Raw genomic sequence first — 16,495 nt, 5'->3', positions numbered from 1 at the left:
AAAAATAGCTCTTCTCCAAGAAAAGACGACCACTTCAGTCAGAGAAGAATTACAATACTCCACCCTTAGCCAGTAGTTCAACCGTATGAATGGAGGTACCCCTCACGTGTTACTCCACCTACTTTCATTCCCAACCATGACTCATGGAATGTCAACAGCAGTGGCGAATCTGGGATGACAAAATGAGGTGTATTAGGCCATAAAGCATAACAAACAGAGATTACATAGATATTACAGATGAGAGCAGCATAGATTTGCAAAGTAAAACATGAGATTTTAAGCTCTCACATTTTAATACTGAAAATGTTTTATTTCTTCATTTTTGATGTGGTTTATGTCGTGATGATTCTGTGAGACAACATGGTTTGAAATACCCATGCATGTTTGTTTGTTTTTGTGTTTGCTTGTGCAGAGGTGTGTTTGATTCCATGTAAATGTTGATGTTAAGGTGCATGAAAAAAAAGGCTGAAAAACTCACTCATCATCACAGAATATGTTGTTCAGTAGTGAACACCATATCTACGAAGTAGCCATACTTACCTATTCCCTTAAAAGCCATTCGATCGCCACGCTCGAATACACCCGGCAAAAAATTTCTCCTATAAAAGGAGAAAAAGTCTGCAACGCAGACTAGAGCCCCGCACGACAAGGAGGGAAACCCCGCCCTATATACTATAAGTACCTTGCGTGCGTGGCTCACTTCCTCTTTCTTAGGCAAACGAACCTCAGAAACAGAAAGAGGGGAGGTGGGAGGGTAGCATAGGTAAGTATGGCTACTTCGTAGATATGGTGTTCACTACTGAACAACATAATCTACTTCAGATACGCCATACTTACCTATTCCCTTAAAAGCCAGATTCCCACGGAAACAACTATGGGAGGTGGTCAGGCCAAAGTCAAGAGGCCCTACAGATCAAAACTATTATACAAGATACTAAAGACAAGCTTGTAAAGTTAAACTCATACCTTGGATTAGCGATGGGAACCGGACAGGGTGGCCCTTGCAAACTTGGATTCATCACCGAGGACATCCGAGAGGTAGCAGGATGTGAATGTATTAGTGTTGGACCAATATGCCGCTTTCATTATATCCTCCATGGGTACGCCCTTGAATAAAGCCCAGGAAGCAGCCAATCCTCTTGTGTCATGGGCTCTAACTTTCTGGTGAATGATGACTGGATCACCAGCAGATTTCACTGCCTCCACAATCCAACGAGAGATAGTATCCGGCGAGACGGCCCTGTGAGGGGGAATAAAACTAACAAAAAGTTGATCGGAAGCACGAAATTGTTTAGTCTTATCAAGATACCATTTTAATGCTCTTACCGGGCACCAAAACCTATCCTCCCTAACTGAAGAAAAGGAACTTATGGATGGTAGAACAATTTCAAGAGGGAGAGAGGACTCCCGTTGATTCTTGGCAAGAAAACGACCATGAGGAATAAGTCTAACCTTGTTTTTCTCCCAACGAATATGCCCAGGAGCTGTGGTAAGAGCATGGATAGAGCTACGCCTCTGACCAGAAGCCGCTGCCAGAAGGAAAACAGTTTTTATGGTTAAATCCCGCAAAGATGCATTATGCATTGGCTCAAAAGGGGGCTGACTGAGGGAGACTAACACCTGGGGAAGGCTCCAAGCAGGAGCAAGAAGCCTTCTAATGGGTCTGTTAAGAAAGAAGGACTTTAATAACCTTGACAGAAAAATAGAGGAGGAAACAGATTCACCATTGTCAAAGCCTTCATGTAGGACAGCTATGGCAGACCTGTAACCTCGAATAGTATTACATGCCAAATTCTTGTCATACAAAGATATAAAAAATTCAGCAATCTCACCTACAGATGCCTTGCATGGATTAGTCTTAGCAGGGATATGGAACAACTGGATAGGGGAGTCGATAAAAGTATGGCCTGGGGTAAAATCCACCCTTAATCCCCACTTCTCCGACAGAGGCAGCCCACTAAGAGAAAACATAGCGACCCATTACGTAATAAGGTCAAGCTCCCCGCTCTGCGCCGGTCTTTGAGAGGCGCTCCGTGGCCCCGTGTTTTATGTTCCTTCGAGGTTCCGACGTACGAAATCAGGGTTTCTATCAAAAAAGATTTTTGACATACACAACTTCTGGCTCATTCTCGCGACGCAATATTATGGTTGTGAAGGTGACTTTGTGTTCACTGTACAGCTGAGAGGATGTACGTTCTGTCAATGCAAAATATTACGAAATCGGACAAGAAATAAGTAAGTTACTGCCCTTTCTAATATATTTTTCGTACAATGACACGTTGCGTTTGATCAGTTATACCTAAATTATCGGTGATATTCGTTAAATATGGTTTATATTGTTGGACAGAGGAGTTTTTAAGCTGCAAGTTGATATAAATTTGATTTGCGTGAAACGGCGAGCAATTTCTCAAAAATTGATCAGAATTCAACCTTTCCACCGGGTTCCGAGTGTCTCGGCTCCCGGCCCTACTGGTCTGGCTGTAGCTGTCTATGCGCTCGCGACCGGCGTACAAGTACAACTACAACTCCTGAAAAAGGTGAAAATAATGACAAAAAGGGAGAGATATTGATAATTTAGTAGACCTAGATCTAATGATGCTGGTGAAAATAACTATTATATTAGATTTTTCTATTGATTACCATCTCTCTTTATTTCTAATTTGCCTATTTAAGCCTTGAACTTTGATTTTTTGAAGGCATGAATAATTTTTAAAAATTGTTGCAGATTTCACAAACTTTTTTTAAACATCGCCGTGCCAACTTTTATAGCTGAGCTGTTGCTGTCATTGTCATGTGGACTCTGGCATACATGTATTTTGTCATTGATTATTTTTCTATGTATTCTGGTTTTTTCACTGCTTAAAGACCATGAAGACTGAATTCTTTCCCTTTCTTGACTTCTCTCGTTTTTTTTTGTGTGTGATTATATATACATTGTGGACCCTGGCCCTGTTGGCCTACATGTATTTTTAATTAAGACATAAACCATTGTTCCATATCCCTGCATAAACCATCAGAGTTGAAAATTAACATGTTTCAAATTTATTAAGAACCCCTTTCTTTAGCTCTAGTATGATTTTTAGCATATACATGAAGAATGAACATGTATCTCATGTGGTTATTTCAAAATTCAGGGAGTTGGGAGTTAAAGTCTTGTATACACGTAGCCGTAGGAATATTGGATCGCCCATTCTGTATTTGATCTATGAACCATTAATTAATGTGCTTGTGCTGGTTGACTAGATCTACTATTAAAAGGGCTCCTTTGTTTTAATGTCAAGTGTAGCTCCAAGGAACGATGAGTGGTATTTTTCTAAATAAAAAAGGTATTTTCTATTTAAACTATTTTGTTTTTATTTACAAAAATACATGTACTTAGATGAACTGCAATTCATCCATGATTAATGATATTGATAAAACAAAGTTTTCACAACCTGCCAACTATTTGTCTTGTTAAGCAAGAAGTATTTTACCTGAAAATTATATTTTTTTATTTTTTTCTTCCAAAAAAGGGATACATTTCTGCCACTCAATTTAATGTCATTCCATGAGCATTCAACATGTTATTCATTATACATTTATTTCAATTCAGTGTTGACCTGGTATTACTCTGAACGGCATCAGGTAGTTGGGAGTTCTAAGTTTTTAACTCCAAACTCCCTGATTATATTCTTAAAAATAAATGTTATTTGAAAGGAGTATGGAATTTAATTTTATTGTAATTTTCATGATATTCCTGCAGTTTTATCATTAGGAACATGAATAACCAGTGAGTTACTCCCAACTCTGTGGAATAGCAATATTACATTTAACTACATTAAGTATTATAAAGCAAGTCCAAGGTCAATTAGAAAATAATTTTGAAATAAAAAGCAAAAAAGGAGAAACGGTCCTACCTGTACTCCCATTTAGAGGTTATTTGAAATGATTATACAGTATTATTGCATGGTAGTGATTTATTCCTAGTGTTAATTCATCGTGATGGACATATATTTCTCTATTTTCTTTCAATTTCATGTAGGTGTTCTAGAGAAATGGAAGAGCAGAAGAAAGTATGCAGACTCTGTGGTGATGATCTCTCTGCAAAATGTGTGCTGAAAACCAAGCTTAGAGATGTGATAATGCGGGCCTTCAACCTGGATGTTTTCCTCGATGACTGCAACACCCATCCTACATCTGTCTGCATGTCATGCGATCGCAAATTGGCAAGATGGCAGAAAAATAGGAACGCTCGAAAACCATGCCATCTTAATATCTCCCTCCACGATTTCCCTTTATGTGGAGAAGGGTCATCCAAGAAAGCAAGCAACCCATTTGAGGTTTACGAGAGAGCAGCAAGGGCTGAGGGTCTCACTGCAGTTAAGAGAGGGGAGCCAGAGTGCTTGTTTGTCATTGCAATTGATGAGGATGGCAATTCAGAAAAATGTCTGATGGTTAACACCAGTGGAGAGATTCAACTTAAAGTTCATGGGAAAATGGTCAAAACCGACCCATTCTTTCCTACACCGAGGTCAGGAAATTTTGAAGAAATTACTAACATGCTGAGAACTCTAAAAGCATACAAAGTTTGTCCTGGTAATCAAGATTTAAATATTCCTCCTGACATGTTACTCACTCGTCCAGTTTATGTCCATCATTCTTCATCATCATCGACCATCCGTCATGTCAACTGTCCCTTTCTCGTCATCAACGAACTGCGCTGTCGACTTTGCCGGGTATATAGATCTGACCTTGCAAAGCTGCAACATAGGATCCAGCAAGATTCATCGCCTGCTCCCAAAACTAATATCCGCTACTTAAGCAAAGATAGACTTAAAAAGAGGCTTACAAAGAGCAAACACACTCAAAAAACCCTAAAGCAAAGAGTCTCCCGTCTTGAACAGAGGATGCTCAAACAATTTGAAAGAAGAGCACAAGCAATAACAGCAGAGGACAACCAAGCATTCAAAGACATACTAGATACCAAAACCTCAACAGTTCATCAGCAATTCCAACAGGATTCTCCAATGCGACTTTTGTGGGATGAGCAGATAAAACAGTCAAAAGCACATCCCCAAGCCAGGCGATGGCATCCCTCTATTCTTAGGTTATGCATTGCCTTGGAGGCCAAGTCCTCCTCAGCATATGATGTGCTACGTTCATCTGGTGTACTCATCCTTCCTCACAAAAGGACCTTGAAGCAATACACCAGATTTACATCGAATGAACCAGGGTTCAACTATGAGCTCATGAGAAGGGTGTGCGAAGACATCAAAATGGCATCCCTTGAAGACCATGAAAAGAATGTAACAATTGCATTTGATGAAATGAAGGTTAGCGAAGGGTTAGTGTACTCCCACACAACAGGGGACATTATAGGATTTTTAAGTCTTGGTAGTCTGAACGATGAACTTGATGCATATACTCGAAGTTGTAAGAATGATTCTCCTGCCATCGCAAGCCATGTGCTCACACTAATGATCAGGGCAATATGCTCTTCTTACCAAGCTCCTGTGGCCTATTTCTCTACTCTTGGCGTCACTAGTGACCAACTATATGGTATAGTCCTGAAAGCGGTTGAATTATTAGAGCTGCAGGGTTTTCGTGTAAGGGCACTGGTGTCTGATGGAGCTGCGCCAAACCGCTCCTTCTTCAACATGTTGAAGAAGGAAAGCAATGACTGCTCCTTCATCCACCCAACAACGAGAAGAGTCATCTACCTATTCAGTGATGTCCCCCATCTGCTAAAAACCTGCCGAAATAATTTGGAGAATTCTGGGTACCATAGCAAGACCAGGAACTTAATGGTAAATACAAACAGTTGAACATGTATCCTGTTTAAGGTACAATATTTATTAAATGATGATACATGTACTTCAATCATCTTTTCAATTTCAAAATTTCCTTATCAATGGACTCAGTATGCAACATAATCTTAATGTATTTAATTTCATAGCTTTGTAATCCTTTATAATATTATCATTCTCAATATTAATATTTTTATAAGTATGGGTATTATTATTATCAAAATATGTATTTGAAAATGTCTTCATTTATTAATTTCTATGGCTATTAAAGATTTCATCAGTCTTTGTAATTATGTGTATTATGAAGAATTAACACTTGATGTCCCCTTTATATTATTTTAACAGTTCAGAGGACTTCCTATCTCCTGGGTACACATTCTAGATGTTTATGAGTGGGACTTGCAGGGATCAACTGGCCTTCGAATGCTCCATCGACTCACAGACGATCACCTTCATTTGACCCCAGCTCACCGTATGAAAGTCAAGTTGGCAGCACAGGTAATACTAGTAGTCTTTACATGTATTTCAGTTCGTTTGCACGATATGCAGGATATGGCCAGGGATGTTGCATATCCCTGATATGGCTTCGCCAGAGATTTCTTTAATTCAGATTTTCTCATTATGAATCTTCCATATAGTGTCATGAAAGTTTTTAGGGGACAATGCAAAAAAATATTTCAAATATTTCATTGTCATAAGACCAGTGCTGAAGCAAATATTTGTAGTGATATTTTCTTGCATTTCACACAAATCATAAATGTATATTTTTGTAAAAATAAATAATAAGTGTAGTTCCATTTTGCCACAATTTTTTTAGGTATTAAGCTCAACTGTAGCCAATGCCCTCAGAATCCAGGGACATGAGAACACAAAGAGCACTATCCTCTTCATTGACTACATTGATTCTTTCTTTGATATGCTAAATGTCTCCAACCTGTACATCGGACAGAAGAAGAGGAAGCCTACACTCGAACCTTACAGAGATGTTGAAGACTGGAGGTTTACGGTAAGATTGGAGATTTATTTTCCTATTATTTCTTGTGATTTCTTAAATTTTATAGTGACAGTCAGATAATTCTCAACAAACATATCTGTTACTAAGTAGGAGTGTAGGCCATGCTTCATGTATATTTCATGAGTTATCGTGGCATTTTATATTGTAATGTTGATTTCAGGTTTAAAACAGGTCCTGCTTATGCTCATCTTTAAACTCTTTAAACTTGACGGCCCTCTTTTTAGAATTTATTGTACATGTACCAGTATAATGGTTATTTGAATTTGATATTCTGTCATGTCCTATTAAGAGAAAATACACAACAAAGATAGATTAATACAGGTCAACATAGTGCAAGTAGGACCTATCACTCCAACCTGTTGATTACAAGAATTTAATGTCATTTTTTTTGTTCTTGTAAATGTCAATAACAGTGGCTCGAAGAAGACTTTCTGTCATTTCTTGATGAGTGGAGCTCTGAAGGAAAACTAACATCACTGTCTGCAAGCGGAAAGGATAAGCTGTGTCTGAGCAAGCAGACATTGGAGGGGCTCATCATGACAGGTAAATAATGATAAGATCAGACATTGAAACCAAGATGAATCGTTCTCATATGAATGCCTTAGTTTTTTGTGAAAGCCAAATAAGAACGCAGGAACAAGATTATGGAGTAATACTAAAGAAATAAACACGCAGATGCATTGCATAAATACTATACAGATAATTTGTAACAATTCAGTTTTTGTTTTTCTGAAATCATTCCAGAACATTTTTTTTATTGTTTATTCAAGCATTTAACATGTGTTGACTTTTGCTTCTTGTATTGCGTTAGAATTAAATGATTTTTCAATAACTTTTGTTTGTTTCCAGTGAGGTCGTTTGTAGCACTGGCGAAGCAGATGCTAACAGAGCCCGGGGTCAAGTACATTCTCAGTGAAAAATTTTCACAGGATCCCCTCGAGGAACATTTTTCCAAGCAGCGTGGGATGGGAGGAAGCCATGACAATCCGAGTGTCAGCCAGTTCGGGAGCAACTTGCAGACACTACAAGTTGCAGGTGCCTGCATTAAAGCCTCCAAACGAGCCAATGTCCAGACAGATGAAGGAGGATTTCAACAAATTGATGACACACCACTCCCAAGAAAAAAACTATTTAAATGATTTCTTTGAAATGAAATATTGAATTAATTTGAGTCAATGTTTCATCAGGGATAGCATATCCCTGGTAATAGGAGGGATTCGGGATGACAGTCTTGTAGTCTACATCCGACTATAGGCATCTGCAAATTTTTGTGACAATCGTGTGGTCATCACCAAAAATCTGAAGGGGAGGGGGGGGGGTAAAGCTGACACTCTTCCCCTCTAAAAACCTGTCAGATCTGTCATTTTCCCCCAATTTTGATTGGCTGAGAAGCACTGTTACTATGTTGATTGTCAGATAAAACGTCCAACAAATGCTTTCATGAAACGCTTCTTTGGTTTGAAATAGCCCAGTTAATAGAATAGGGGTTAAACTTTAAGGACATTGTTTTATAGCAATTATATTCTAGTTGAGATTCCAGATTATTGGATAAATGAAAAGGCATGTTTGTTTTTTTAAAGAATTAAAAGCAAATATGTACTCTCAACTCAAATTTTTTCCTCTTTCCTTTTTTTTAAAATCATAATTATTCCAAATCAAGCATTTCTGTATTATTTTTTAGTGTGCACCACCATCCGTTCTCTCGGTTTTGTCTTACTTGCATATTATGTCTACATGTATCTGAGATTCTGTGTCATATTTCTAATATTTTGGATCTCGAATTGATCATATAAATTCAAATAGCATGCCTTAAAGGTCAAGTCCACCCCAAAAAATTGTTGATTTGAATCAATGGAGAAAAATCAAACAAGCACAGTACTGAAAATTTCATCAAAATCGGATGTAAAATAAATAATAAAATAATTCATGCTTATTTTTCACGAAACACTTATATGCATAACTCAGTGATATGCAAATGAGAGAGTCGATGATGCCCCTCACTCACTATTTCTTATGTTTTTATTCTTTAAATCATGCAATCTTTCATTTTTTACAGATTTGAAAAAATGACCAATGGTATCTCCACATGTTGAGGGAGGAAGAAATTTAGTTTCACATGATAAGGGAAAAATACAATATTTCATATAATAAAATACAAAAGAAATAGTGAGTGGATGTCATCAGTCTACTCATTCGCATACCAACTAGGGTGTGCATATGATAAATAAGCGAAACTTTAAAATGTCAAAACTTTTATATTTTCCATCCGATTTTGATGAAATTTTCAGGGTTAAATTTGTTGGATTTTTCGCTTTTTTATTCAAGTCAACTCTCTGTTGACATAGACTTGTCCTTAAATGTTGACTTAATAGTTGTGGGGGACAAGCTATTCACTCACTCAGATTTTTTTATGTGTTGGAAGGAGGGGAGACATCTAACCTTTGTTTTATAATTCGTATAAGGTATGAACCCACATGGATATGTACATTTGTTGTCACTTCAAATGATTCTGATTGATATACTGTGTATTTATCAACAATTGCAAGGCGATGGAACATTCTACTCACCCCCCCTCTCTCTATTAACAATTGCAAGGCGATGGAACATTCTACTCACCCCCCCCCCTCTCTATTAACAATTGCAAGGCGATGGAACATTCTACTCACCCCCCCCCCTCTCTCTATTAACAATTGCAAGGCGATGGAACATTCTACTCACCCCCCCTCTCTCTATTAACGATTGCAAGGCGATGGAACATTCTACTCACCCCCCCCCCCTCTCTATTAACAATTGCAAGGCGATGGAACATTCTACTCACCCCCCCCCCCCTCTCTCTATTAACGATTGCAAGGCGATGGAACATTCTACTCACCCCCCCCCCTCTCTATTAACAATTGCAAGGCGATGGAACATTCTACTTACCCCCCCCCCCCCCTCTCTCTATTTAGTAACAATTGCAAGGTGATGGAACATTCTACTCACCCCCCCCTCTCTATTAACAATTGCAAGGCGATGGAACATTCTACTTACCCCCCCCCCCCCTCTCTCTATTTAGTAACAATTGCAAGGTGATGGAACATTCTCCTCCCCCCCTTCTCTCTCTCTCTGCTTGCATGCACCATACATGTAATTATCCACTATGCATTATTATGAGATTCAATATGTATTAAAATACAGACACCAGTGAGCAGAAGAAACTTGAATGATTTTGGTATATCTATATGTATTTATTATACAAGAACAGTGCCCATGATGGAAGCAGTTCACAAAAAAATACTGTCATTTTATACATGTATGACTCGTATCAAGCTTACCACCTACATGTACATGAACAAAATGCATGTAATTGAAATGTACCTGTAAATGATCTCTTTTGCAAATTTATGATTTAGGGATCATCCTAAATGCTAGCTTATATTATTTAATACAGTATGGATGTGCTTAATGCAAATTAATTTTATTTTGAGACTTCATCCATTTTGTAGTGATTGTAAAGAATGGAAATTGTACATGCACACAGAATTTTGGGACACTCAATTTACATTGTTATATTACATGCATATGAAATGCTACAACAAAATATTTTGTTGTCTTTTACTGTACACCTGACAATTACTAAAGTGTCAAGGAAAATTTATTAGATTTATTATTTAGAACCTCCTTTATCGAGTCTGAGATACTTGCACAGCTCGATGTCACCAGTTACTAAACTTGATTCAATTTACATGTAGGAAATGTCGAGAACCAAATTTTGAGCATATTGAACCTTGCCAATAAACAGGACTGTACAAATGTACTGAACATACTCATATTAAATGTATATTGGTGACATGTTTGAGTCCCAATCTAAACATTCACTTTCATTTTTAAGGTTTTAATTTTGTATAACCATTAAAATGATAAAAACTTCAACTAGTTCTACATTTTCCTTTCATTTATTGCCAATGGGTATGTACTTCTAATTTCTTCTTTTTTTTCAAATGTCACATTAAAAAAAAACTTGGTTGCAAAATTAAAAAAGGATGATGATGAATGATGATGATAGTGATGAAGGTGGAATTGGTGATGCTGATGATTAACAATTAATAAAGTTGCAAACTTGCAATGTCTATGTAATGTATTGTCTTTCAGAAAACAAAGAACACAAGAATCATGAACAAAAAAATAGTATCTCTCTTCATTTATGAATAATCTTTTCTCAAGTTTTCTGAAAATATAAACAAAAAATACAATACAGGAAGTTAGGATTCCCGTAATAAATAATAACCAGACTTCTAAGCTATTTTGAGCAGGAAGTTATGAAGACTGAAGAGGGCAATGTATTTATAAACTGACAAGACAAAACAAAACTAAGATTTTATTCAACAGGGGGGTTCCTGAATCCCTATCAAGACCTATCAATTACATTCCTTCTTTTTGCTTCAGACTCTTTCGTAATGCCTTCTTACTCTTTCTTGTCTTTCCTTGCTCTCTCTTCCTCAGACTTACATACGAACGAACATATGCCGAAACCCTTATCTTTACCCAATAATTTACCACACTTCCAAACAATCCATCTACTTCATAGCTTTCCAAGTTGGTATTCATAGTGCATTTCAGCCACTGTCTTTGTACATGTTCACTGCCATAAATGTTTTTTACAATTGTATCTTTCATGACTTCATCCTTCCGCTGTATGTAGCCAACATTCAGGAACTTCTTGGTGACAAACTCCATGGCTCGAAAAAGCATGTATATGTCATCCGTGACGATGAAGAGTCCTCCTCTATTCTGGATTGTTAGCCAGACGGACGAGTATTGTAAAAAAGATTCTGCTTCGGTGTGTACATCGTCTTCATTCTTCCATTCTTGGAGAGTAGCACAAATCCTCCTAGCACTTGCAGAGTTTATCCTGGCATACTTTCTTGAAAGGGCATGGGGCACATAGCCAGCGACATATCGTAAGACCTGCTCATCATGTGATGACAACGGTGAGGCAGCTTCATTCCCTTCACTTTCTTTCTTACATGCATTCAGAGTCTTCTCCAGTATGAAGTTCAGAAAATGTTGTTCAAAATATGATTGAGCAGTTGCATCACTGTCAACTTGGACAAGCCTTCTCAGCAACATAGTGACAGACTCTCTGCTCCTGTAGTCATGGAATGCCTTCATAATATGTGCATCGGCTGCTGGACCAGCATGTTTATCTTTCGCAGACATCAGAATATTGAAAAAGTCATTCACAATTTCCTGGGTGACCTCTTCAAAAACGTTTGAATCCGTATCAACGTCCTTCCCAATTTCAATAGCTTTAGACCCTATCACTGAATTTATGTAGAACTTGTCTTCAAGCAGGGCCTGGATTGCAACCTTTCCGTAACAGACGGCTTCAGACACAATTGCGTCCCTTGATTTGGAAGGCATTCCAAGTTCTGAAATGAAAGGAAAAAAAGTCATGATTATTAAATTACAGACCCAAATTGTACATGCAGTGTTTAGAAAAAATATATATCCAAACAAATTATTTCAACCTGTAGGAATATGTATGTTCTTCTTTGCAATACAAAGACTTTACTTTTAACCCTAGTCACTGCCTTAAAAATTATCGAAATTCATCACTAATTTAAACCTCAGAGGCATTTTACATCCCAAACCTAGCCAGGAGGCTTCTAGAGAGTAAAAATTATTTACTAACGTAAGGTTACTCTCATACGAAGCCAGGTCTTCTATACAAAGAAACCTGAAACTCTCGCCCCGAGATTTCTACTTTCTCTCTAAAAGATCTAGCCCTAAATCATGTACATGTACATGGGTTATAATTTCACTTCCGACATTTCTACGCTATGGATTTTATTTTTAGACAAGAATTCATTAAAAAGAATGTAAAAAATATCATGAAAAGAAGAGACTTGCCCGATGTTTACGCCACCATCATGTTTTCTATTGTTCTGCACCCACGATACGGAAGCCTGCGTTGCGGAACGTGGGTGAAGAACATCGGGCGAGTCCCTTCCTTTCATGATATTTTTCTCATTTTTTTTAATGAATTCTTTTCTAAAAATAAAATCCATAGCGTAGAAATGTCGGAAATGAAGTTGTATCCCATGTACATGATTTAGGGCTAGATCTTTTAGAGAGAAAGTAGAAATCTCACGGGTGAAAGTTTCAGGGTTTTTTGTGGTACACACACATGTATAGAAAAGAAGACCTGGCTTCGTGTGAGAGTAACCTTACATGTAGATGTACGTTAGTACTCTCTAGATTAGAAGCCTCCTGGCTACCCAAACCCAGGGGGGGGGGAAGAGAGAATAAGAAAAAGTATAAATATAAACAAATATTCTGAAAAGGGCCTGGGCCACTGAATACTGCAACCAACTTACTTGCTCTTGTAGTACGTTTCACCTTTTGGGGATGATCACTGTGGGTTGGAGCAGGGATATCACTGGTTGACGTTGGAGCACTTGCTACACTTGCTGAAGCATCTTTGGAGCTTGTTTGACCTTTAAAAAAGTACAACAATAACAAAATACACTTTTATTTTTTACACTGGGGAAACTTAAAAAAATTCTGTCAGGTTTAAAAGGGATTGAATTAGGCCTACAAGGCTACGTAAAAAAAAAGTTTGAATCTAAAATGACATTTTTCCCCTTTTTTCAAGTTCAATTTCTTATTCAGGTTTTGATAGATTAACAAAATCAATACAAAAAACATACGTAGACCTAGATCAAGATGTAAATCTAGATGCAGATTATTAATAGAAAAATAATAGAAATCTAGACCCTGGACTGGGCGGAGGCCAGAGCCTGGCTGGAATTTGGAGAAAAAAATATTTCTAGAATTGTAGAAATAAAAAGTAGAACTTAAACATCTAGATCTAGATCTATAGATCTAAATCTAATCTAGTCAAATATTTATTTAACTCACTTATTGGCACAGTTGAGGAAAAAGTAGAATGAGGTAAATCAGTTGAGCAAAACTCGCAAAACCACGAAGCGGATTCATCGTTCGCTGAAGACGAAGTTGAGGCCGAGGGAGCGGAGCGACTGGTATTGCAACCAACATCATCGGCTGCTGGTGGGACTACGAGACCCACACACTTGCGATGGTACCATCCTATCGAGCAACTCGGCCCACTGCACTCAACAATATCTTCAGTTGATGGAATACCACAAATACATATTTCGTCACTGATACCAGCCTCCCAACTTTCAGGTTCTATAGTCAATTCGCTTTCGATTTCAAGTTCCATTGTTGTCAGATTCACGGTAATTAAGCGGTGAGAATGTATCGAAAATAGTTGAAAATAATTGCGTGTAGTAGGTATAGGGTAAAAACGTTGCAAATTTCCCATAATGCATTTGTTCTACCGGGCTCACGCTATGCTAGCATCCCACAATGCCGCGCGCGTTCACGAGCTGATGACAGATTTGCGATCCATCTCGCTCGGCGATGCGGATTACAAGTAATCCCTCTGAGGACTCCCGAGAGACGCGGCGCAGCGAATGTCTCAAAGAGACTTTATCGACTCCCCTCTCCAGTTGTTCCATATCCCTGGTCTTAGAAAAGAAACCTGCCGACACCATCTAACATAGTGACTGAGTCTGGAGTCGTAGGTTGATCGTGTGGAAGACCGTAAACATTCGGCCGAGAAATTGGCAGCCCGTTCAGAAAGTCCAGCCTTGATTGCTGCTGCCCTGTAATGGGCCACAGTGTGAGCCTCAGTTTGTTGGGCTCGGGGTAGTAGTGCTGGGTCCCTGGTTGACTCAGGATGTCCTGCCTCATCGGTAGAATCACTGGGCTCCCCCACAGAAGGCCGACTATCGTTGAGAACCATGGTCGGCGGGGCCACCAGGGGGCGACTAGCAGTATGGTTGCTCCTTCCTCCTCTACTTTCTGAAGTACCTTGGGGATGATTGCAAATGGAGGAAAAGCATAACCGAAAACATTGTCCCATGGAATTGAGAAGGCGTCCGTCGCCACTGCTATTGGATCCCTGTGCTTGGTGCAGTAAGTAGTGATCTGCTTGTTTAGTGTTGAGGCAAATAGATCTACTGTGGGTTGCCGAATTGATTGAATATCTCCTTGGCCACAGCCTCGTGGAGCATCCATTCCGAGGGGAGATAGCGTCCCCTCGATAAGAAGTCTGCTATGTGATTCTCCTTTCCTGGAATGTGGGATGCCTTCACCGTGATGTTGCGACTGTCGCACCATGTCAAAATCTCTAGAGTCAGTCTGCAAAGGGTCCTTGACCGAGTTCCCCCTTCTTTGTTGAGATATGTTACCACCGTCTGGTTGTCTGACTTTATCAGGACACACTTTTCCACTATCTCGGATGCAAAGTGTTGGAGGGCTAACTGCACCGCAATCATCTCCAACCTGTTTATGTGAAAATTCAGCTGATGACCAGTCCAGTCCCCCCACACCCTCTTCGAGTCCATGACTGCGCCCCAACCTTGGTTTGAGGCGTCGGTTAGGATGACCACTGACGGAAGGGGACCTCTGAAGGGCTTCCCTGAGGTCAGAGACAAGGGAAGAAGCCACCACTGAATGGCCCCTATTGACTCCGGAGATAGAGGGATGTAGGTTTTCTCGGCGTCCATGGGTGGGCGAAAAAACTTGAGATGTAGCTGGAGTAGTCTCATCCTCAGTCTGCAAAGGGGGACTGTATCCACTAAGCTTGCTAAGAGTCCCAGAAAAATCTGCCAAGTCTTCGCAGTCGAGAAACGACTGGACAGGAGTTGCTCCGCGACTGCTCTCGTTCTCTGAACCCGGTGGGGAAGGGGGGCTGCCAGCTGACGCGGGATGTCTATAAATGCTCCAAGGAAATCCGGAGTCTGAGTTGGAGTCAATCTTGATTTTTCCCAGTTTATGAGAAGGCCTAAATTTGTCGTTAACGCGATAGTGACCTTCAAGTGTCTGTGAAGGGATTGTTCTGAGGGGGCGAGGATCAACCAATCGTCGAGATAACAAAAAATTTTTACCCCTCTTCTTCTTAGCTCTGCAGCAATTACCCTGACGAGCCTTGTAAAAATGCGAGGAGCAGAGCGAAGGCCGAAAGGAGGGCCTGATACTGGTAAGTGTCCCCTCCTATTGCGAAACCTAGGAGATGCTGAGAGGACTTTGCTATTGGAACGTGAAGATACGCGTCCGATAAGTCTATAGATGCCGCCCACTCGTGGGGGCGAAGCAGGGGCAGGATCTTGGAGAGGCATTCCATCTTGAATGGCTTGTTTTCGATGAACCTGTTTAGTTTCTTTAGATTCAGGATCATCCTGAATTTTCCGGACCGTTTCCGAATTAGGAAGACATTTGACAAAACAATTTTTCGGCTGGAGGGCACCTTGGAAATTGCACGCTTTCTCTCCAGTTCGTTGATTTCCCTTAAGAGAGCCTCTCTCTTTTCGAGAGAGCGGGGGAGGGCAGAGGTGGTTCTTAGTTGTGCGAACGCGTCCCGATAATCTGGGTCGATCTCGACCCGGTATCCCTCCCGCACTATCCTGAGAATTAGTTTGTCTCTTGTTATGAGGCTCCAATTTTTTGCAAAGAAAATGAGTCTTCCTCCTACGGGGGCTATGGGGGCTAGTAAGTCTGGGGAAAACGGTCCGGCCAAGGAGTCACAAGTGTTTAGGGGGGTACTGAGAACCGCGGGACGATCTGCGTCGACCCCGAAAGGGCTTAGGGGTCCTTTGATTGGTCTGGGGCCTCCTATCCCTGA

General features: G+C 39.7%; 2 protein-coding genes across 2 annotated transcripts in view; both read right to left on the bottom strand.

The window, feature by feature from the left end:
- LOC121408336 (DNA repair-scaffolding protein-like) overlaps positions 1-16,495 on the bottom strand; it is a 49,800-nt gene that overhangs the window by 20,056 nt on the left and 13,249 nt on the right. The window lies entirely within an intron of this gene.
- On the bottom strand, positions 11,173-14,328 carry LOC121408337. The gene is made up of 3 exons (XM_041599770.1): positions 13,705-14,328; positions 13,161-13,280; positions 11,173-12,212 (listed from the first exon to the last, which is right to left on the bottom strand). Exons 1-3 carry the CDS (start codon positions 14,129-14,131, stop codon positions 11,203-11,205), a joined length of 1,557 nt encoding a protein of 518 aa, XP_041455704.1. The 5' UTR covers positions 14,132-14,328; the 3' UTR covers positions 11,173-11,202.

The sequence above is a fragment of the Lytechinus variegatus genome, chromosome 2, assembly GCF_018143015.1.
Source record: "Lytechinus variegatus isolate NC3 chromosome 2, Lvar_3.0, whole genome shotgun sequence".
Taxonomy (NCBI): domain Eukaryota; kingdom Metazoa; phylum Echinodermata; class Echinoidea; order Temnopleuroida; family Toxopneustidae; genus Lytechinus; species Lytechinus variegatus.
This window is presented reverse-complemented; position numbering and strand designations above follow the sequence as displayed.

Excerpts from the sequence above, each read along its gene's own strand:
- LOC121408337 (XM_041599770.1), bottom strand. The coding sequence starts at position 14,131 with ATGGGAAATTTGCAACGTTTTTACCCTATACCTACTACACGCAATTAT. Across the intron at positions 13,281-13,704 it reads TTCCTCAACTGTGCCAATAA|GTCAAACAAGCTCCAAAGAT; the intron begins GTGAGTTAAATA and ends ACTTTTTTAAAG. Across the intron at positions 12,213-13,160 it reads GAAACGTACTACAAGAGCAA|AACTTGGAATGCCTTCCAAA; the intron begins GTAAGTTGGTTG and ends CTTTCATTTCAG.